General features: G+C 44.1%; 1 protein-coding gene across 1 annotated transcript in view; it reads right to left on the bottom strand.

Annotated features, from left to right (window-relative positions):
- Positions 1 to 22,660, bottom strand: part of sgsm2 (small G protein signaling modulator 2) — a 168,500-nt gene that overhangs the window by 69,997 nt on the left and 75,843 nt on the right. The window contains exon 3 of the mRNA XM_056283318.1: positions 4,787 to 4,955. Coding sequence (XP_056139293.1) covers positions 4,787 to 4,955 — 169 coding nt within the window. The remainder of the gene's footprint in view (positions 1 to 4,786; positions 4,956 to 22,660) is intronic.

The raw sequence follows: 22,660 nt of genomic DNA, 5'->3' as shown, positions 1-22,660 counted from the left end.
GCGGACCAAAGCAGTTTATCACTCCGTTTATCATACCATAGTGTGGACAGCATGCAGTACTGTTAATCTATTATTATTCAGAATATATGTCACACTGTCAGCAAATAACATCTTTAATACTACTGGGGCTATCATCATAAACAGGCTCGTTCATTTTATGCATTGTCCTCCCTTTTGCTTCACCGTTTCCCCTTCTGTTCATCATTCAGATTCAAATTCATTCTTTATTGTCCTCTATAGAGGAAACCGGCTCTCACAGTCTGTACACAAGTAACACTCAAACAAGGTATGAACACACAAGAACAGCACAACCACACACCTCTGTTACAGTGTGCCCAGGCTATTTAAGGCAGTGATAGCTGAGGGCACAACACTCGCCCCAAAGCATCTTTTCTTGCAGAGTGGTTGACTGTATCTATGGCCAGAGGGGAGGAGGGTGAAGCATGGGTTAAGGGGGTGAGGCAGGAGTCATGTGCTATGGCCAGTGCTCTGCGAGTGGTGCCAGTGTCAATGAGGGCTGGCAGGTTGGGAGTGGGAAGATCAATTATTTTGGAGGATATGCAAGTGATTTTCAGGAGCTTGTTTCTATTGGTGAGGGTGAGCATGGTGAAATAGCAGGTGGCACGGTACAGCAGCATGGGTTCAATAATACTTCGGTACAGAAGGAGCAGGAGGTGAGGTGTGACTGAGAGCCCTACGTTTGCGGATGGCAGAATCTTTACTGGCAGTGTTTATGGATGTCTGTGATGCAGTGATCAAAGCTCAGTTTATTGTCCAGGATGATGCCGCAGTGCTTAAAGCTCTCCACCATCTTCACTGGCTGGCCATTGATGGAAGTGGGGCAATGAGGGGTGCCGAGTTTATTGAGGGTGTCAAAGATGAGCTCCTTTGTCTTGGTGATGTTGAGGAAGAAGTCTGTGCACCACTGGGTGAAGTGGACAATGTCTTGTTGATAGGCTGTGACTGAGTCCCTGTCTGTGAGGACGGAGAGTATGGCTGTGTCATCAAAATATTTGAAGCATTTTGTAATGGAGGAGGGACTAAAACTTGGTCTAGAGTGTGTATAGAATAGAAAGGGACTCAGAACACAGCCTTGAGGGGCTCTAGAGTTGACGGTGATGGTGGGGAATGTGGTGGTATCCACGCTGACTGCCTGGCGTCCGTCCCTGAGGAAACTGGGGATACAACGGATGAGGAGAGGTGGAACGTGGACATGGTGGAGTTTGTTGATCATCAGATGCCGCTGAATGGTGTTAAAGGCAGAACTACAATCTATGAAGAGGGAGTTGTTCCATATCCGATGTGAGGGTCTAAGGACAGGATGTTGTGTTGCTGTAAAGCCCCTTGAGGCAAAATTGTAATTTGTAATATTGGGCTATACAAATAAAACTGACTTGACTTGACCCTGGCATAGTGGCCAGGAGAGTCCAGTTGTTGCAGGAGAGTGTGAAGGGGGCATGCCACAGCATCCTCTGCCCCTCTTTTAGCCTTGTAAGTGAACTGCTAGGAATCCAGTTGTGGGCTAACAACTGGGAGGATGGCATTCAGGACCAGTTTCTTGAAGCATTTTGCAATGACTGAGGTGAGCGCTACTGGTCTGTAGTTCAGAGGGGTGGGGTTTCTTGGGGACAGGAATAATGGTAGATGTTTTCCAGGGAGTGGGGACGATTGCAGTGTGGAGCAACTCACTAAAGATAGAATGGAGAACAGGGGAGAGCTCCAAGGCACAGCTCTTGAGCAGCTTTCCTGTGATCCCATCTGGGCAGGGGGCCTTGTCAGCTTTACACCCACCTCATGAGCTAATGGTAGACGTCCACTTCTGTGGAAGGGACAGAGTGTGACAGCTCAGGGGTGGGTAGGCTCCCAAGCAATCTCTCAGACTCAGTGGAGCAGTTGAGAGTGTCAAACACGGCAGAGAAATTGTTCCGGTCTCTAGTGAGCGAGAGGGGGTCAGTGGGTGTAGGAGTGCCAGTTTTTGTGGTGGATCTGGTGAGTGTTCTCACCTTCTGAAAGGCCTGCCTGGTATTCATGCTGCTAAAGTCCTGTTCTATTCCATTCCATTATCCCAACCACATATCCTGCTCTCAGGGTCACGGGGATGCTGGAGCCTATCCCAACAGTCACTGGGTGGCAGGTGGGGAGACACCCTGGACAGGCCGTGAGACACCCTGGACAGGCCACCAGGCCATCACAGACACATGCTCATTCACACCTAGGGACAATTTAGTACGGCCGATTCACCTGACCTACATCTCCGGACTTAGACAATATTGTCATTCAAAACAAAATATGCCAGGTGTCTGGGTAGCGTAGTGGTCTATTCCGTTGCCTACCAACACGGGGATCGCCAGTTCAAATCCCTGTGTCACCTCTGGCTTTGTTGGGCATCCCTACAGACACAATTTGCCGTGTCTGCGGGTGGGAAGCCAGATGTGGGTATGTGTCCTGGTCGCTGCACTAGTGCCTCCACTGGTCGGTCGGGGCGCCTGTTCAGGGGGGAGGGGGGGATGGGGCAAATAGCGTGATCCTCCCACGCACTACATCTCCCTGGTGAAACTCCTCACTGTCAGGTGAAAAGAAGCTGCTAGCGACCCCACATCTATTGGAGGAGGCATGTGGTAGTCTGCAGCCCTCCCCGGATCGGCAGAGGGGGTCGAGCAACCACCAGGATGGCTTGAAAGAGTATGGTGATTGGCCAAGTACAATTGGGGAGTCCTGTTCTAATTTGTCCTTATACAAGTTCTGCTTTCTTTTTTTTAATAAATTTATTTCTGATTTTTCCCTTTTTTTTCCCCAATGTAGTGGCCAATCGATTCCTATTCTAGTTCAAACACCCACCCTCATACTGCATGCGTTCGCCAACCATATCTCTCTAGCCGGCAGTCTCGAAGGAGACGCCTCGCCACTTCCGTGATAAGGCGAATCCAGGCCGAACCACTGCTTTTTCTCCACACACACAGAGACGCATTCATGTGACGAACACAAGCCGACTCCGCCCCCTCCTGAAGACAGCGTTACCAATTATTGCTGCTTCATCGAGTCCAGCCATAGTCGGATCTGACGAGATCGAGTCGCGAACCCCGGTCCCCAGTGGGCAACTGCATCGACACAAAGCCGACGCTTAGACCACTACACCACTGCGGACCCTGAGTTTTGCTTTCTTGATTTCATTTTTCACAGAGCGGTTAATGGCTCTGAGGAAAAGCCAGTCCTTGCAATGGAATGCTTGCTATTTTTCCTCAAGCCTAAGTTTTATTTTCAGAGTCATCCATGGTCTGAAGTTGGGGTATTTTTTAACAGTTCTGGCTGGGATGGTAGTCGCCATGCAAAACTTGATGTAATCCATGATTATCTCAACTCTTGCATTCAGATTGCCGTCAGAAATACTCCACTCGGTCGGTGCACGTGAGGGATGGTGTTCTGGCTGAATATCTTCAGATATTCAGTAGGAACACCATCAACCTGAGTTACAGCTGCATGCCTATCATTCAACACATAATATCGTCCCACAACAGAAGAATCATCAACAAACCAACAACACCTTCATCACAACCAGACTCCCTCAACTGCAACTGCCGTGTGACCAACTCACGCCCCCTCGAGGGAGAATGCCAGATGAAGGGAGGGATCTACCAAGCTACGGTGACAAGAGAGGACAACAACAAAACAGAGACATACGTGGGTCTAACAGAGGGAACATTCAAAAAGAGGTTTAATGCACACATGTGTAGCTTCAGAAACAACTGTCTAAAGAATGTCACATCTTTAAGGCCTTATATTTGGTCATTGGTGGACAGAAACATTAATTATTCAGCCAGCTGGAAAATCCTCTCAAAGAACAAAACATATTCACCCAGTAGTAAAATGTATAACCTAGTATGTCTAACTGAACAATATTTTATCATCTGGAAACCACAAATGTCCACATTGAATAACAGCAATGAATTGGCCAGCAGTTGCACACATAGATATAAGCACCTATTTTGTAATTATAAATAAATCATGACAACAGACAAATACCATTAACCTTGTATACAACCTAACCCCCCCCCCCCAGCCCCACCCCACTGGACCGTTAGCGATCACATGTTTTTGAATGTCACCTCTCCCTTCCCCATTGGATGTTGTGCACGTGATGTGCATGACGAGGCAGGAGATGGTATGTTCTGTCACAGTAGCTTTACTGATGCTGATGATGCTTATGGCATGAAACAGGCTTGTACTGTCACATAGAAAATTTACCTGACCCACTGCATTACTCTGCTCCTTATTTGATGAGCACTTTCCTTACCGTTGAGTGTTTCTTTTAACAAAGTTTATATATATATACAGATACAGGAAAAAAAGTTTTAATACATTTTTTTCCTGTGTCAGTATTGATATTCTGCTCCTCATTAGTTGAGCACTTATAACAACACCATTGATGGTTTCGGAAAAAAACTCTCTCTCTCTCTCTCTCTCTCTCTCTCTCTCTCTCTCTCTCTCTCTCTCTCTCTATATATATATATATATATATATATATATATATACACACACATATACATATACATACATATATACACACACATAATACACACACCCACACACCCACACACACACACACACACACACACACACATGTATAAGCCACCCCACCCTCTTAACGTTAACCCTTTTAACTGTCATTTCACCAGCCAGGTGTTCTTAGCACGACTTGTTGTCTTGAAGTGGTTGGCAGTAGTGGTACTAGTATCACTGGCAGTACATACACCACACACCAGTATGGGCCATTGCAGGGGTTACCTACTTGGTGATCTCAGCCTGCTGCTGAAGCTGCTCCTGCACCTTCTGGCACACCTCCCCCACTGTGTCGCTGACCTTGCCGATCTTGGTGAAGAGGGCGGCTATCTTGTCGCTGCGCAGGAAGCCTGCTGCCCGTCTCTTCAGCATGTGGCCCAGACACGCCTCAACAGCACCTAGGAAGGAGGCAGCGTGGGGGATGAGTGTGTTGACAATGAGAAGAGAAGTGAGGAAAGGTGGGGTGGTAATGAGAAGTACAGAGGAGCATAACATGAAGTCATGGAGTAGGACGAGATGTGTTATAGATGAGTGGCATCAAGAGCAGGCAGGAAGAGAGCCGACAGATGTTTTCAAGAGAGAAAATGGAGCGAATAAAGAACAGAAGAAAAAATAAGGAAACGAGTCATGTTTTACTGAAGAGTCAATACAAAAGATCAATTTGACAGAGCGAGAGAGCAAGCAAGAGAGTTAAAATCTTTACTACACACAAATCTCCTCATTCATGTTCACCGGGATTATCCTAAAATCAAAGGCGGCAACAGATGTTATTCTAGCAGCCCAAACAGACTCACCGACAGCAGAATGACATATAGCTGCTAGCAGGCAACACTTATAAATATTCAGAATGTTTGAGGCAATAACCTGTTACCAGATACTCCCTCGGTGTTTCATTTCTCTGGTGGCCATTTTGTCTGATCATGAAGGGAGAGAAAGTGTCTTTTCTGCGCTATCGACCATCCATTAGTAAACTCCCTACGGTAAATGTTGCATTATTGCTCTGCTAAGGGGTTTTTAGACTTATGGCATGAACAATCTTGTGGAAGGGCGAGATGCTATACACACTAATTTTAATGGTGAACGTTGATTCGGACTTCTTCAGGAAAAAAAATCCATTTTATATCTTTATCAAAACAAGGCAAAATAAGGCAGATAGCAGCAAGCAGATATGGTAAACCATGCCCGAGGAAGTCACTGAACAACAGATACTGCAAAATCAATATCAATCTTCTTCTTTCGGCTGCTCCCGTTAGGGGTCGCCACAGTGGATCATCCGTTTCCCTCTCTTCCTGTCCTCTGCATCTTCCTCTGTCACACCAGCCACCTGTATGTCCTCCCTCACCACATCCATAAACCTCCTCTATGGCCTTCCTCTTCCCCTCTTCCCTGGCAGCTCCATATTCAGCATCCTTCTCCCAATATACCCAGCATCTCTCCTCCACACATGTCCAAACCATCTCAATCTTGTTTCTCTTGCTTTGTCTCCAAACCGTCCAACCTGAGCTGTCCCTCTAATATACTCGTCCCTAATCCTGGCCTTCTTCATCACTCCCAATGAAAATCTTATCATCTTCATCTCTGCCACCTCCAGCTCCACCTCCTGTCTTTTCATCAGTGCCCCTTTCTCCAAACCATATAACATAGCTGGTCTCACAACCATCTTGTAAACCTTCCCTTTAACTCTTGCTGGTACCCTTCTTTCACACATCACTCCTGACACTCTTCTCCACCCACTCCACCCTGCCTGCACTCTCTTCTTCACCTCTCTTCTGCACTCCCCGTTACTTTGGACAGTTGACCCCAAGTATTTAAACTCATATGCCTTCGTCATCTCCACTCCTTGCATCCTCACCATTCCACTGTCCTCCCTCTCATTCATGCATATGTATTCTGTCTTGCTCCTACTAACTTTCATTCCCCTTCTCTCCAGTGCATACCTCCACCTCTCCAGGCTCTCCTCCACCTGCACCCTACTCTCACTACAGATCACAATGTCATCCATGAACATCATAGTCCATGGAGACTCCTGCCTGATCTTGTCCATCAACCTGTCCATCACCATTGCAAACAAGAAAGGGCTCAGAGCCGATCCTTGATGTAATCCCACCTCCACCTTGAACCCATCTGTCATTCCAACCACACACCTCACCACTGTCACACTGCCCTCATACATATCCTGCACCACTCCTACATACTTCTGTAACTCCTGACTTCCTCATACATTACCACACCTCCTCTCTTGGCACCCTGTCATATGCTTTCTCTAAATCCACAAAGATACAATGCAACTCTTTCTGACCTTCTCTATACTTCTCCATCAACATTCTCAAAGCAAACATCACATCTGTGGTGCTCTTTCCTGGCATGAAACCCTACTGCTGCTCGCTGATCATCACCTCTCCTCCTCTTAACCTAGCTTCTATTACTCTTTCCCATATCTCCATGCTATGGCTGAAATGATGCAAATAACACACATCATAAATAGTGACATGATGCACACGATGACGCACAAATTACGCGAGGTCATTTTTGACGGCTCATGGTCGTTTTAGGTAGATCTTATCATAACTTTTTTCGAGCAATTGATTTAGAATTCATTTTAACGCAAATAAATGCAATTTTAGGAGCATTCAGGGAGCAGCAGGTCTGTATCTTTTCTTTTCTTTTTTAAATAAAGGTATTGAACTTTGAAAATCTAAAATGGTCAAAATGACCACCTTGGTCCTTCTAGTAGTTTTTAAAGTTTAAAGTTTTAAAGTAAAGTAATTGTGTTACACAAGAAAAGATGGCACAACATTTTGTTAGAACTTTTGCACTTGCATTATTTTTGAATACGTGCATTAATAATGCCAAAATGTTGGACCTAATTCTTAAAATAAATGAAAAATAGAGAACTGCAATGGTGTTTTTTCTCTTGCTTACCAAGACATCCACTGTATCGTATGGAATTGAAATCGTGAATCATGAGAAGTATTGAACCATGACATCTGTGAATCATCCCACCCCTAATGTGAGACGGTTTGATGTTAAATAGTTATTAAGTTGAGAATAAACTGTTTTTCAAGTGTTTTGCTGAGGAATGGTAAGTTGGAGATGGGCCTATAGTTTTCAATGACTGTCGCAACAAGGTTACTCTTCTTCAGAGGTGGTTTAATGACAGCTGTCTTAAGTGCAGCAGGAAATCTATCTGACTGAAGAGAGCAGGTAATAATTTCTAATACCTCAGGTGCCAAGCAATTAAACAAGTTTTATAAAATGTAGTAGGGAGAGGATCCAAGCAGCAGGTGGAGGACTTGAGCTGCCCAACAATTTTGTCAAGTTTTTTAAGGTTTAGAGGGTCAACGTGAGACATGATGCCAGTGATATTTCTGGAGAACTGGAGGGTAGGTCTATTTCTGGATCTTGAGGCACTAATGTTCTGTCTAATGGCAATAATTTTGTTATTGAAGAATGTAGTGAATTGCTCACATTTTTCAGCGGACAGCATCTCTGATGGGTTTGGAGATGGTGGATTAGTAAGTCGATCAACAGTAGAGAAAAGCACTTAACCACTGTTAATATTTTCATTAATGATTTTAGAGAAAAAGCTGTCTGGCCTGCTTAATTTCTTTGTTGTACTTATTCAGTCCACCCTTGTAAATTTCATGGTGAACCTGAAGTTTAATCTTTCTCTACTGTCGTTCAGCCTGGCAACACTCTCTCTTAAGCTGCCTCCATTTCTCCAGGGGCTTTTTGTTTTTCTATGTTTTTAGTTTTAACAGGTGCAATGTTGTCAACGATATTTCATACATTTGAGTTGGAGTTGTTCACAAGATCCTCAGTTTGTGATGCCATGAACAATGATTAGTAATTTACAGTTTTCTTAAATGTTTCAATTGTATTATTGCCAATGAAATGTTTGTTGATTGAGCAAGCGCTCTTCTGTTGTACAGGAAAGGCAGACACATCAAAAAATAATCACCAGTGATCTGAAATACCAACATCCATGACACAGGGTACAGTAATATTAAGTCCTTCTGATATGACCAAGTCTAGAGTATGCCCCTTACTGTGGGTGGGTCCAGACACATGCTGAGTGAGAGCAAATGCCTCCAGTAAGCTAACTAGGTTTCTAGCATCGGGGTCTGTTTGATGTCAATATGAACACTAAAATCACCTGAGATGATGAAATAATCTTAGTCAGTAGTAGCTCAGAAAATTCATCAAGAAAACCATATTTAGATTTTGGTGGCTGACAGACTGTAATTATTACAATTGTAGCATTACAATGTATAGTAAAAGCAAGGTATTCAAAAAACTTGAATTCCCCGGCAGGGACTTCCTTGCAGCTATAGGAAGCTATTCCACTTTCTCTCTTATCAGATCTGGTGGTATGGATAAATTTGAAGCCAGGAGGTGCAGTCTCAATGAGTGCGACTACGCCATTCCTATCCAGCCAGGTCTCGGTTAGTACGGTGAAGTCTAGGTTATGGGTATTTATAAGATTAACTAAAAATGGCTTATTAGTTAGTGACCTGACATTTAATGAAGCCATTTTTATTGTCTGGGGTGCCTTGTGGAGGACTGATAACTGAAGTCCTAACTGACAATAAATCTTTTAAGATCCCTGTATGTTACTGGGAGATTACGGGGTCTTTGTCTATGGTTTATTATTACAGGAATTAGTATGGCATAGTGACAGTCATTAGTATGATGGATCGGACTCACCAAAGGACTTGAATAGGTGTAGTTTACCGCAGAACCAAAACTAAAAGCACTCTGACCTCTGGACGTCCATTAGTGACGGAACTGAATGTTGTTGTCCATAGCACTGACACAAGCGTTAGAGACAATGGAATAAAATATGTTTGCTGCCAGCATTTGTGAGCCTAATCACTTTGGATGGAGTCCATCATGAAAAATAGAAGAGCACTCCCAGAGCAGATTAAAATTGTCAATAAAACCAAATTTTAAATGACAATACTGTGACTGAAGCCAGGTGCGTAGCTGCAAAAGTCTGCTAAAACAACCAACGCCACAGCTACAAGTGGCAAAAGGGCCAATGATAAAAACTTCCTCCTTACTAAGTTTTAGAAGATTAAAAAGAAACGTAAGATCAGAGTTTAAAAGCTCCAACTGCTGCTGTGGAATGTCAGTTGGGCCAACATTGAATGACAACTTTCTTAATGGAGGTATACTGAGATAGCAAACTAGGAAATTCTACCAGAATGCCATTTACCTTGGCACCTGAAAAGCAGTTTGTTGCAGCCCTGTTGGACCTGACATCCCTGATGACAGAATCACCCACAATCAGAACAGAAGGTGGCTGTGGAATGGGTGCAGTAGAAGAGCAAACCCGACCAATGTAGAAGACACAGCACCAGGGGGGATGCCACGGCTGGCCAGTTCAGAGCTGGCAGAGTGTCTGGACACTGCCTCCTTCAATAACCTACGTCGAATGGATGAGGTTCCCTTGCGGGATCTGTGGTGGTGAGCAGTAGCCGATGATGAGCGCTCCGCTACTGAATGCAATGGACTGGTCTGTGGAGGGAAGTCTTTGTTGTCCAGAATGTCAAATCCATTTGCTGGAAGGTCAGGAGGAGCAGCCGATAAGGTGGGAGGACAGCCAGCTGGATCAGGATATACCAGGGGAGTTGGGGAGGTCAGATTTTCCAGAACTTGAAATTTATTTCCAAGCTGGAAAGCTTTATTTGAGAGCGGCTGGAGGCGGTGTTTCCCCTGAGGGGATTTACTGTTCGTAAACCTGGACCCCAGACTCTGGGGTGGATGGAGTTGAGCAAACTTGGGTCTTAGGTTCTGCTCCAAGGCTGAGCTACATGGCCTCCCCCAGGGTAGAGAGGCCTGTAGAGTGGATCGCTTTACATCCAGACCATGGAATAGTGGTATCATTGTCCTGGGCTAACGCAGTATGGTGTGGGGGGCAGGACGGGCTGGCGCTCCTCTGACTGCCAAGGAAGGAGAGGTGTTTTGACTGTGCCGTGGCCACAGATGGTCGGTCCTGGATTAACTTGTCCCTCTCCCCGAGTTCAGCCTGCAGTCAGGTAATGTCAGTCTTCAATTCAATTGTGCAAAGGTAGGGCAGCAATCCACACATCCGCCACGTTTGTTGTCAGGTAATTAGCAAGAAAATTGGCAAAAAAGTCCGTAAAGATGCAAAAGCTTAAGATCCTCAATAAAAGCAACTGGCTAGTCTAGCCACCAGGCTAAAAATATATACCTAGTTAAGCTGGCAGCGGTCAAGATGGCCCAGTAAACTACGTCTAGCTGACAGCCTACTTAAACCTACTAATAACTTAAGATCCAAAGGTCCAATGAGTAATTTGTTTTCCTTGTTGGTAAAACAACCAGGATCTAAAAGTGTAGAATGAAATTGTGGCTAAAAACTAGATAAAAATGTCAATTTGTGACAGTGCTTCTAGCGGTAAAACAACGACACTGCAAGCATATCAGTTTCCCAACAGTACTCCTTCTTCAACTTCCACCATTTGATCCTTGGCTCTGCCTTCACTCTCTTCCTCTTCTTGATCGCCAAAGTCATCCTACAGACCACCATCCGATGCTTCCTATCTATATTCTCCCCTCTCACCACCTTGCAATTTCCATGCACCTCCTCCATAAGATATAGTCCACCTGTGTGCACCTTCCTCCACTCTTATATGTCACCTTGTGTTACTCCCTCTTCTTGAAATATGTATTCACCACAGCCATTTCCATCCTTTTCGCAAAATCCACCACCATGTCTTTCCACATGCCTCTCCTTGACACCATACCTACCCATCACATCCTCATCGTCTCCATTCCCTTCACCAACATGCCCATTGAAGTCCGTTTCAATCATCACTTTCTCCTCCTTGGGCACACTCTCCACTACTTCATCCAACTCACTCAAGAATTCATCTGTCTCTTCCATTTCACACCCAACTTGCAAAGCATATGCGCTGACAACATTGATCATCACACCGCAATATCAATATCAACATGTCTTTGGTCCATCTCTTGTTCTTGGTCAATCTCTCTCAGCCATTAATAGACTCGGCTCAGACCAAATTGTGATACTCTATCAGCCTCCTGGCTGTTACTCATTATTTCTTGAAGAATTTGTCTCAGGCCTTGTGACTCACTCTGATGAGATTCTAATTCTTGGTGATTTCAATATTCATCTGAATAAGGCAGCTGATCCTCTAAATAAAGACTTTCTTGTGCTAGTTGATACTTTTGGGTTCGCTCAGTTTGTTCAAGAGTTGACTCATTGCAGTGGTAACACCCTTGACTTGGTTTTAGCTAAAGGGATAGCTGTTTCTGATCTGAATGTCTTGCCAGCCGCATCTGCTGTGTCAGATCATTTTCTCATCAAATTGTAAGCTTTATTGGCCTGTCCAGTTAATGTCAGCACAAATGTAATTGCCATTCGCCACATTGGTCCCTCCACTGTAGCTGCATTTGGCCAGCAGTTGCCTGAAGTCTTGGCTCCTTTCACTGTGGTAACTGACTCTGTTGAAAATTTCACTAGTGACTTAAATGTGGCCATCTCTAGTCTCCTTGATTCAGTTGCACCTCTCACTACCAGAGCGAGGCGACTAAAGAGGCCTACACCCTGGTTTAACGATGAGATACATGCTCTTACATGGGCCTGCAGGAGACTGGAACGTAAATGGCGAAAATCAAAATTGGAAGTTTTTTTACCTATCGTGGCATGAGTGTTTATTGAAATACAAGTGTGCTTTATCTACTGCAAAAGCAGCGTATCTCTCTCACTTAATCAATACTAATAAACATAACCCCAGATTTCTCTTTGACACTGTATCTAAACTTACTAAAAAGTAACTGTCTATTAGCTGTTCACCATTCATGGCCCATGAATTTCTAGATTTTTTTCTGCAATAAGGTTGATGAGATCTTAAACAAACTTAGTTCTTCAACTCCTGCTACTCCTGCAGATACTGTCTTACCTAATTCATATCTATACAATGAGTCACTGATAGTCCCTGTTATCACAGCTTTTGAGACTATCTCTCTTGACTAAGCTCGTGTCAGCTTTTAAACCAACTAACTTGCCTACTTGACCCCTTATCAGCAAAACTTTTTAAAGACCTCTGGCCTTTTCTGGGACCTACAATACTAGATATTGTTAATTTATCACTTAGTCCTGGCATTGTTCCCAGCAGTTTTAAGACAGCTGTGGTTAAACCTCTACTTAAAAAAACGCACCTTCATCCAGGGTCTCTTAATAACTATCAACCAGTCTAATCTTCCATTCTTTTCTAAAGTACTAGAGAGAGTTGTGTAACTTTTGACCCATACAGGAGAAAACCATCTATATGAACCTTTTCAATCAGCTTTCAGGCCCTGTCACTCCACTGAAACTGCTCTGACCAAAGTGGTGAATGATCTTTTACTAGCTATGGACTCTGATTCCACTTCTGTGCTTCTACTACTAGACCTCAGTGCAGCCTTTGACACAACTGATCACTGTATACTATTAGACAGATTAAATTTCTAATTTTGGTGTTTCTGGCTTAGTTCTCTCTTGGCTTAAGTCCTACTTAGCTGGAAGAATACATTGTGTCTGCTATAGTAATATTACATCAAAATTATCTAACGTTAAATATGGTGTGCCTCAGGGCTCAGTTCTTGGCCCTCTACTTTTCTCTCTATATTTCCCCTCTTGGCCAAATGGGGCAGCGTGCTTTTCTCTCTCTCTGAATGATGTCTTCTCTTTTCTCTTTTTCTTTATGTGAATGGTGTCATGTGAGTCTCCCTTGTGTGCACGTGCAGTTGGTTCTCCTCCCGGGTCTCCGTGGTGACGGTGGTCACCACCTGGATGCTGCTTGGCATTCCCCTCATCACATTGTTTTTTATATATCTTATAAATCCGAATAATTTTTTTTTTTTACATGGTGATGCTGGTCACGTGGCTTGGGTCCTGGGCTGTTCCGGTGGCATCTGGACACTACTTGGCATCCTGCGCATCATATTCGTGTCCACTATAATTCCACTATAATTCTGTTTATCCTCTTTCAATGTTGTATTGTGTAAATTGTGTAAACACAACATCCATTGCACGTTGTCCATCTTGGGAGAGAGATCCGCCTCTGTTGCTCTCCGTGAGGTTTCTTCCTATTTTTTTCTCCCTGTTAAAGGTTTTTTTTTTTAAGGGAGTTGTCCCTTATCCAATGAGAGGGTCTAAGGACAGGATATTGTGTGTGTTGCTGTAAAGCCCACTGAGGCACATTTGTAATTTGTGATATTGGGCTATACAAATAATATTGACAATACAGTCACTGTATTGTTTATAAGGGTGGGGTACCTGCAGTCACTGTATTGTTTATAAGGGTGGGACGCCTGCAGTCACTGTATTGTTTATAAGGGTGGGGTACCTGCAGTCAGGTGACACGGAAGAGGTCACTTAGATGATGTGAAACCTTCCTCTCAATAAACGTTGTGTGCAGATGAACTGACTCAACCTTGTGTGATCAGCATCAACATGTAAGTTTTATATGATGTAAAACTCAGGTATGACTGTTCTTTTGTCTGGCAGAGGGAAAGGCTCTGATAAAACAGAATTAACAAACCAGTTTAATTTCGAATGCAGTTGGTGGGGTAAATTGTGTTTAAACACCAATGTAGTTACCTTAATCTCTATAGATTTGAGTGTCAAACAAAAGTGACAAACTTTTGTCATGAGCACATTCAAGAAGAACTACTTCAAAAGTCCAGCATGTTCGTGATGTGGGTTTTAGTCGAATGTCAAGCAGACAGTTCTGACCACAGCTGATATTATACTAACGGACAGTGGGATCAGACTGTCTGTGAAACGCATACAGCCAGCGAAGCCTAGCCGTGCAGGTTTCTGTCTGTAAAATACTGTGAGTATGTCTGTGGATAGCAGAACAGCAATATGGTGCGGTAGCGGATTATCTAGGGGCAGAAGTTTGGCATCTACTGCCCCTCAACCTGGTCATAAAAATGATAAATTGCTCTTAACTACAGCTTTATGCACTGTCAGCTCAAACACTGATCAATGAATTCATTCATTTCTTCATTCATTCTCTGTGTCAGCTCGGTCCAGTTGAGGGAGGCGGGGGGACCAAACTCATCTTACTAAGGACAAGGCAGAGGACAAGGGAACATATCGCCAGTCCATCAAATGGCCGAGATGCAGTATGCCCCCCCTCCCTTTTTCTCCCCAATTTATCCGGCCAATCATCCCACTCTTCCGAGCTGTCCCGGTCCCTGCTCCACCCCCTCTGCTGATCCGGGGAGGGCTGCAGACTACCACATGGCTCCTCCCATACATGTGGAGTCACCAGCTGCTTCTTTTCACCTGACAGTGAGGAGTTTCACCAGGGGAATGTAGCGCATGGGAGGATCCCGCAATTCCCCCCAGTTCCCCCTCCCCCCGAACAAGCACCCTAACCAACCAGAGGAGGCGCAAGTGCACAACATCCTGTCCTTAGACCCTCACATCGGATAAGGAACAACTCTCTCTAAAAAAAAAAAAACAAACCTCTTTAACAGGGAGAAACAACAGGAAGAAAGCTCAGGGAGAGCAACAGAGGAGGATCTCTCTCCCAAGACGCACAAGGTGCAATGATGTTGTGTTTACACAATTTATACAACACAACACTGAAAGAGGATAACAGAATTATAATGGAATTATAAAATATATGAAGAATATGATGAGGAGGATGCCAAGCAGTGTCCAGACGCCACCGGAACAGTCCAGGACCTGAGCCCCACGACCAGCATCACCATGTAAAAAAAAAAAAGGGAATAGCGTGACCCTCCCACGCGCTACGTCCCCCTGGTGAAACTCCTCACTGTCAGGTGAAAAGAAGCGGCTGGTGACTCCACATGTATGGGAGGAGACATGTGGTAGTCTGCAGCCCTCCCCGGATCGGCAGAGGGGGTGGAGCAGAGACCGGGACGGCTCGGAAGAGTGGGATGATTGGCCGGATACAATTGGGGAGAAAAATGGGGGGGAAAAACCTAAAATATATATATATATATATATATATATATTTGGTCTGTGTGGAAACTGCTATTGGTAGATGCAGCCTAAGGTCAGTCAAGACAGAGTCTCGGCCTAGGAACAGATCTTTTCAAATGTGTAATTTGGTTCATTTGCTTACGAAAGGCTTCATAGGAAGATAGGAAGGTCGTCATACCGCCCATATGACAAGGCATTGCCAAAACAAGTCTGTGGCGTTTCTCTCTCTCTCTCTCTCTCTCTCTCTCTCTCTCTCTCTCTCTCTCTCTCTCTCTCTCTCTCTCTCTCTCTCCCCCTCCTTAGGACTTAACCTATCTCATAACATCTATAGAATTGCTGTGCATTGTGAAAAAAACAAACCAACTTAAAGGACATCAACTAAACAGTCTTCCCTGTGGCATAACTTCCTGAGGGATTCTTGTTCATGGTGGCTCTAAATGACGCCACGTTTCCGGTGCTCCTCATCAACCAGGACAACACCTCTGCCAGGCCTCCTGGTGGCCAGCTGGTGTGCAGCGCCGAAACGGCCCAGTCAAGCATGTACATGTACATGTCAGGTTCCACTATCAAATAAAACACTGCCGTCAGTTCCATACACATCACATAGTGTCCAAGGCTTCATAAAACGTTTAGCAGGAAACTATTTCTACTTCCTTTACCGCTGGCAGTGTCATGGGGCACACCGGTCAAAAGCCCAAGTAGTGTGTGGACATCTTAATAGCCACTTTATGAAGACGAGACTGTTAGAGCGAGACAAATAACCATTATACAAATTTAAAAATACACTAGCCTGTATACAATAAGCATCAGCATCCTTGATTTGTGTTTCATGCAACTGGGGAAAGGATGCTTAAAAAATAAGAAAAAGGGTTTGTAAAAGCAGCTCAAATACATTGTGTGTAAATGATCATTTTCCCGAAACTCTCCTGACTGAGTTTCCTGCCTCCTAGTCTTCACCTAGTGTGGGATGGGAGAGTTGTGTTAGAAAGAAGAAGGGACGCAGGGGTAGAAGTGGTCAAGGGAGTCAGCCAAGTTGGCATGGCAACCAATCTGCATCAGCTTCCTGGTAGCCTTTGGAAATGAGCTCTTGCTGTGAGATGCTTTGTGCACAGATTAGGCTACACTAGAAAGAGTTTAGCTTCAACATGTTGTGAAACTTCAACGTCAGCTGTACTCAGAACAAGGCAACAGTAACAACTGATGCCCCCGTTATCAAGATAATATGGCAGTGAAATGTGCAAAATAGAAACATTATGCAAATTTGTAGAGAATATGGAGCAGTGGAGTTTAAAGCTCCAATAGTAGGCATCCTGTTCAGATGAGGAAAACATATGTTTCTCATATTTCCAGACTTTAGTTGCAATGAGGGGAATGTTGTGCTTGTTTAAAAGTTTTTTTGTTTTGTTTTGGTTTTTTTTGAGGGGGGGGGTCCTGCAGGATGCACCATATAGGGTCAATTGTTGGTTTGTGAATGCCATCACAGAGTGTCAGGATTCAAATCAGACTGGTGGTTCCTGAGATGTTCCTGAGACGTTCAGTCCGCTCGTAAGTGGAGACTGAATGTGACCTGCCCATAGTCCCACAGATGGATGGTGATGGCTCTTTCCTCAGTGAAAGATGCATCGTCTGGTTTAATAAAAATTCAGTCCTGCTGCCCAGTCCAACATAGCTTGGCTTCGAGGGGGCTCAGAATGGGTCTTACTAGCATGCAGATCGAAGAGAAAACTAATGAAGTGAATCAGAATGAAAATCACGGTACTGGACAGTGTAATATAAACTGGAGCGAGAGGAAAGGGGGTGCATATGGCAGCACAGCTGATACGGTTGAAACAAGGAGGATACTGTGAGTGAAGGGCAGGTGTAATGGCAGGGATCGCCATCCCTTTTAGAGCCTTCTCTCATTGTCTTAGTTTGATCCCTATCATTCTTTCAAACGACACAGAGACCCTCTCTCTAAAGCAGACAAACACACTCCCACTCAGCCGCCTGTCATGGATATCATCTTCACCACCGGGGAGATGAACACCAACCTTACTCACTTAAGGCCTTCCATCTGACACACACCACACACCACACACACACACACAGGTGTGAGTGCGTGTGTGTGTTTTACGACCTTGTGATTGCCACCTTAACTTTACACTTCTTCCACTTCTCATGCTTCCTCTCCTGCTCACTCACACGTCCTCCATGCAGGTTTACATTATTCTCTCCTCCAATGCACTTTGTTTTCTCCTTCCCTCATGTTGCCCATTTCCCAATGCAATTCATTTACTCTTGCATTTCTCCATCCATCCATCCATCCACCCATCAATCCACCCACCCATCCATCCATCCATCCATCCACCCAACCACCCATCCATCCATCAATCCACCCATCCACCCATCCATCATCTGAATTGCTTATCCTGCTCTCAGGCTCGTGGGGATGCTGCAGCCTATCCCAGCAGTCATTGGGCGGCAGGCGGGAGACACCCTGGACAGGCTGCCAGACCATCAAACACACACACCTACACACACCTACACACACCTACACACACACCTAGGGACAATTTAGTATGGCCGAGTCACCTGACCTACATGTCTGTGGACTGTGGCAGGAAACCGGAGCCCCCGCAGAAAACCCACGCAGACAAGGGGAGAACCTGCAAACTCCACACACAGGACGACCCGGGACGACCCCCAATGTTGGACTACCCCGGGGCTCGAACCCAGGACCTTCTTGCTGTGAGGCGACCGCACTAACCACTACACCACCTCTTGCATTTCTCTTAAAATTAATTCATCTCTACGATCAACAATTATATATTGACCAATCAATCAATAAGCTTTGTACTTGAATGTAAGTTGCAGTGTAGAGATATCTGAGCCAGCCAGTTAAAAAACTAAAAAAGCCAAACAAAGACAATTAACAGTATCTGAAAAAACAACCCAACCTTCATATTTTCATAGTACCGGGCTAGCATTGTGTTTGTTGGGAATTCTGCAGCGCATGAAATCCTTGCCTTAACACGGGGGGAGTTCCCTCAACTTGCCACATTATCAATATTACACCTAAAGGCGTCTAACGTAATGTGCACCAGGACTAACTCTGCCCCTAATCCGATGCTAGTGCGACTTCCATGTTAACTGTGCTTTCATAACGCCCATGCTGCGCCTTCCTGCGCATCGAGCATGCATATTTTAGAGCCGTTTAAAACCTCGTCAATTGCATCGTTTTGTTTTTGGTGGTTTTTTTGTTGCTTTTTCTCCCCATTTATACATGGCCAACTACCCCAATCACTCTTCTGAGCTGTCCCGGTCTCTGCTCCACCCCCTCTGCCGATCCGGAGAGGGCTGCAGACTACCACATGTCTCCTCCCATACATGTGGAGTCACCAGCCGCTTCTTTTCACCTGACAGTGAGGAGTTTTACCAGGCGGATGTAGCGCTTGGGAGGATCACAGTATTCCCCCTAGTTCCCCCTCCCCCCTGTACAGGCGCCCTGACCGACCAGAGGAGGCGCAAGTACAGCGAAAAGGACACATACCCACATCCGGCTTCCCAACCGCAGACGCGGCCAATTGTGCCTGTAGGGACGTCCGACCAAGCTGGAGGTAACATGGGGATTCAAACCGGTGATCCCCATGTTGGTAGGGATGGAAGAGACCTACCTGCTACGCTACCCGGCCGCCCGTGTATCGTGTACTGTACTTAATATTGAGTTGAGAACGTTTTCTTGCAGGCTCATTATCCGAAGTACTGATGTGTACTTCAGGCATTTTCAAAATACAGATGAAAGCGTGTTTATTTGGAGACGAGAGCCTAAAAATATTAAATTAAATTTAACGCAGATGACATTAGTTATGAGTCAAGTATTGAGCATCTTGTTTGGTGTTTTGTTTCTCCACTTCTACATGCAGGTGGGCTAATCACCACTACCTATATGTCTGTCTCTCTTATCTAATCACCACTACCTATATGTCTGTCTCTCTTATCTAATCATCACTACCTATATGTCTGTCTCTCTTATCTAATCACCACTACCTATATGTCTGTCTCTCTTATCTAATCACCACTACCTATATGCCTGTCTCTCTTATCTAATCACCACTACCTATATGTCTGTCTCTCTTATCTAATCACCACTACCTATATGCCTGTCTCTCTTATCTAATCACCACTACCTATATGTCTGTCTCTCTTATCTAATCACCACTACCTATATGCCTGCCTCTCTTATCTAATCACCACTACCTATATGTCTGTCTCTCTTATCTAATCACCACTACCTATATGTCTGTCTCTCTTATCTAATCACCACTACCTATATGTCTGTCTCTCTTATCTAATCACCACTACCTATATGTCTGTCTCTCTTATCTAATCACCACTACCTATATGTCTGTCTCTCTTATCTAATCACCACTACCTATATGTCTGTCTCTCTTATCTAATCACCACTACCTATATGTCTGTCTCTCTTATCTAATCACCACTACCTATATGTCTGTCTCTCTTATCTAATCACCACTACCTATATGTCTGTCTCTCTTATCTAATCATCACTACCTATATGCCTGCCTCTCTTATCTAATCACCACTACCTATATGTCTGTCTCTCTTATCTAATCACCACTACCTATATGTCTGTCTCTCTTATCTAATCACCACTACCTATATGTCTGTCTCTCTTATCTAATCACCACTACCTATATGTCTGTCTCTCTTATCTAATCACCACTACCTATATGTCTGTCTCTCTTATCTAATCACCACTACCTATATGTCTGTCTCTCTTATCTAATCACCACTACCTATATGTCTGTCTCTCTTATCCTATATGTCTGTCTCTCTTATCTAATCACCACTACCTATATGTCTGTCTCTTATCTAATCACCACTACCTATATGTCTGTCTCTCTTATCTAATCACCACTACCTATATGTCTGTCTCTATCTAATCACCACTACCTATATGTCTGTCTCTCTTATCTAATCACCACTACCTATATGCCTGTCTCTCTTATCTAATCACCACTACCTATATGTCTGTCTCTCTTATCTAATCACCACTACCTATATGTCTGTCTCTCTTATCTAATCATCACTACCTATATGTCTGTCTCTCTTATCTAATCACCACTACCTATATGTCTGTCTCTCTTATCTAATCACCACTACCTATATGTCTGTCTCTCTTATCTAATCACCACTACCTATATGTCTGTCTCTCTTATCTAATCACCACTACCTATATGTCTGTCTCTCTTATCTAATCATCACTACCTATATGTCTGTCTCTCTTATCTAATCATCACTACCTATATGTCTGTCTCTCTTATCTAATCATCACTACCTATATGTCTGTCTCTCTTATCTAATCACCACTACCTATATGTCTGTCTCTCTTATCTAATCATCACTACCTATATGCAGCCAAAACCACAGCAATGTGGCATCAATCTGAGGAGCCCCGCCGCTGCAGAGAATCAATGCGCTGCCTGAGTGATGGCGGCTGTGCCGCTAGTCGTTATGTCTGGCATCCTCTGCTAATCATGGGGAGTCCCAGCAGAGCTGGGGGTGATGAGGCATAGCGCTGTAGAGAAACCAGGCTTTATATGGTTGTCCTTGTGTCCATACGTATGATAGGTAAGCAAATGGGTAGAGAAGGATGAAGGGCTAAAAAAAGAGAGAGTTGAGAGCACGGGCTGATGAACTGTCCAGTAGCTTTGAGGTAGACACAATAAGACAGCATTTTGTTAGTAATATAATAGTACTATGTAGTACTATAACAGCTGTCTCAGCTAAAATATAACATCAGGATCGATGTTACACTGAAAACCACTCTCAACTAGGAAGTAATTGTAATGTAATATATAATCACACAAACTAGGAAGTGTAATGTAATATATAATCACATAAACTAGGACGTAAGTGTAATGTAATATATAATCACATAAACTAGGACGTAAGTGTAATGTAATATACAGTGCAACCGGAAAGTATTCACACCCCTTCACTTTCCCCACATTTTGTTATGTTACAGCCTTATTCCAAAATGGATTAAATTCCTTTTTTTTCTCTCATCAATCTACACACAATACCCCATAATAACAAAGTGAAAAAGGTTTTGTAGAAATTTTTGCAAATTTATCAAAAATAAAAAACTGAAATATTGCATGGACCTAAGTATTCACAGCCTTTACTCAGTACTTGGTTGAGGCACCCTTGGCAGCGATTACAGCCTCAAGTCTTCTTGGGTATGAAGCTACAAGCTTGGCACACCTATATTTGGGGTATTTCTCCCATTCTTCTCTGCAGATCCTCTCGAGCTCTGTAAGGTTAGATGGGGAGCGTCGCTGCACAGCTATTTTCAGGTCTTTCCTGAGATGTTCAATGGGGTTCAAATCTGGGCTCTGGCTGGGCCACTCAAGGACATCGCAGACTTGTCCCGAAGCCACTCCTTCGTTGTCTTGGCTGTGTGCTTAGGGTCGTTGTCGTGTTGAAAGGTAAACCTTCACCCTAGTCTGAGGTCCTGAGTGCTCTGGAGCAGGTTTTCATCAAGGATCTCTCTGTACTTTGCTCCATTCATCTTTCCCTCGATCCTGACTAGTCTACCAGTTCCTGCCGCTGAAGAACATCCTCACAGCATGATGCTGCCACCACCATGCTTCACTGTAGGGATGGTATTAGCAAGGTGATGAGAGGTGCCTGGTTTCCTCCACGTTTGGCATTCAGGCCAAAGAGTTCAATCTTGGTTTCATCAGACCAGAGAATCTTGTTTCTCATGGTCTGAGAGTCCTTTAGGTGCTTTCTGGCAAACTCCAAGCGGGCTGTCATGTGCCTTTTACTGAGCAGAGGCTTCCGTCTGGCCACTCTACTATAAAGGCCTGATGAGAACAAAAAGGAATTTAATCCATTTTGGAATAAGGCTGTAACATAACAAAATGTGGGGAAAGTGAAGGGGTGTGAATTCTTTCCGAATGCACTGTATATAATCACATAAACTAGGAAGCAAGTGTAATGTAATATATAATCACATAAACTAGGACGTAAGTGTAATGTAATATATAATCACATAAACTAGGAAGCAAGTGTAATGTAATATATAATCACATAAACTAGGACGTA

The sequence above is a fragment of the Lampris incognitus genome, chromosome 7 (assembly GCF_029633865.1).
Source record: "Lampris incognitus isolate fLamInc1 chromosome 7, fLamInc1.hap2, whole genome shotgun sequence".
Classification (NCBI taxonomy): Eukaryota; Metazoa; Chordata; class Actinopteri; order Lampriformes; family Lampridae; genus Lampris; species Lampris incognitus.
This window is presented reverse-complemented; position numbering and strand designations above follow the sequence as displayed.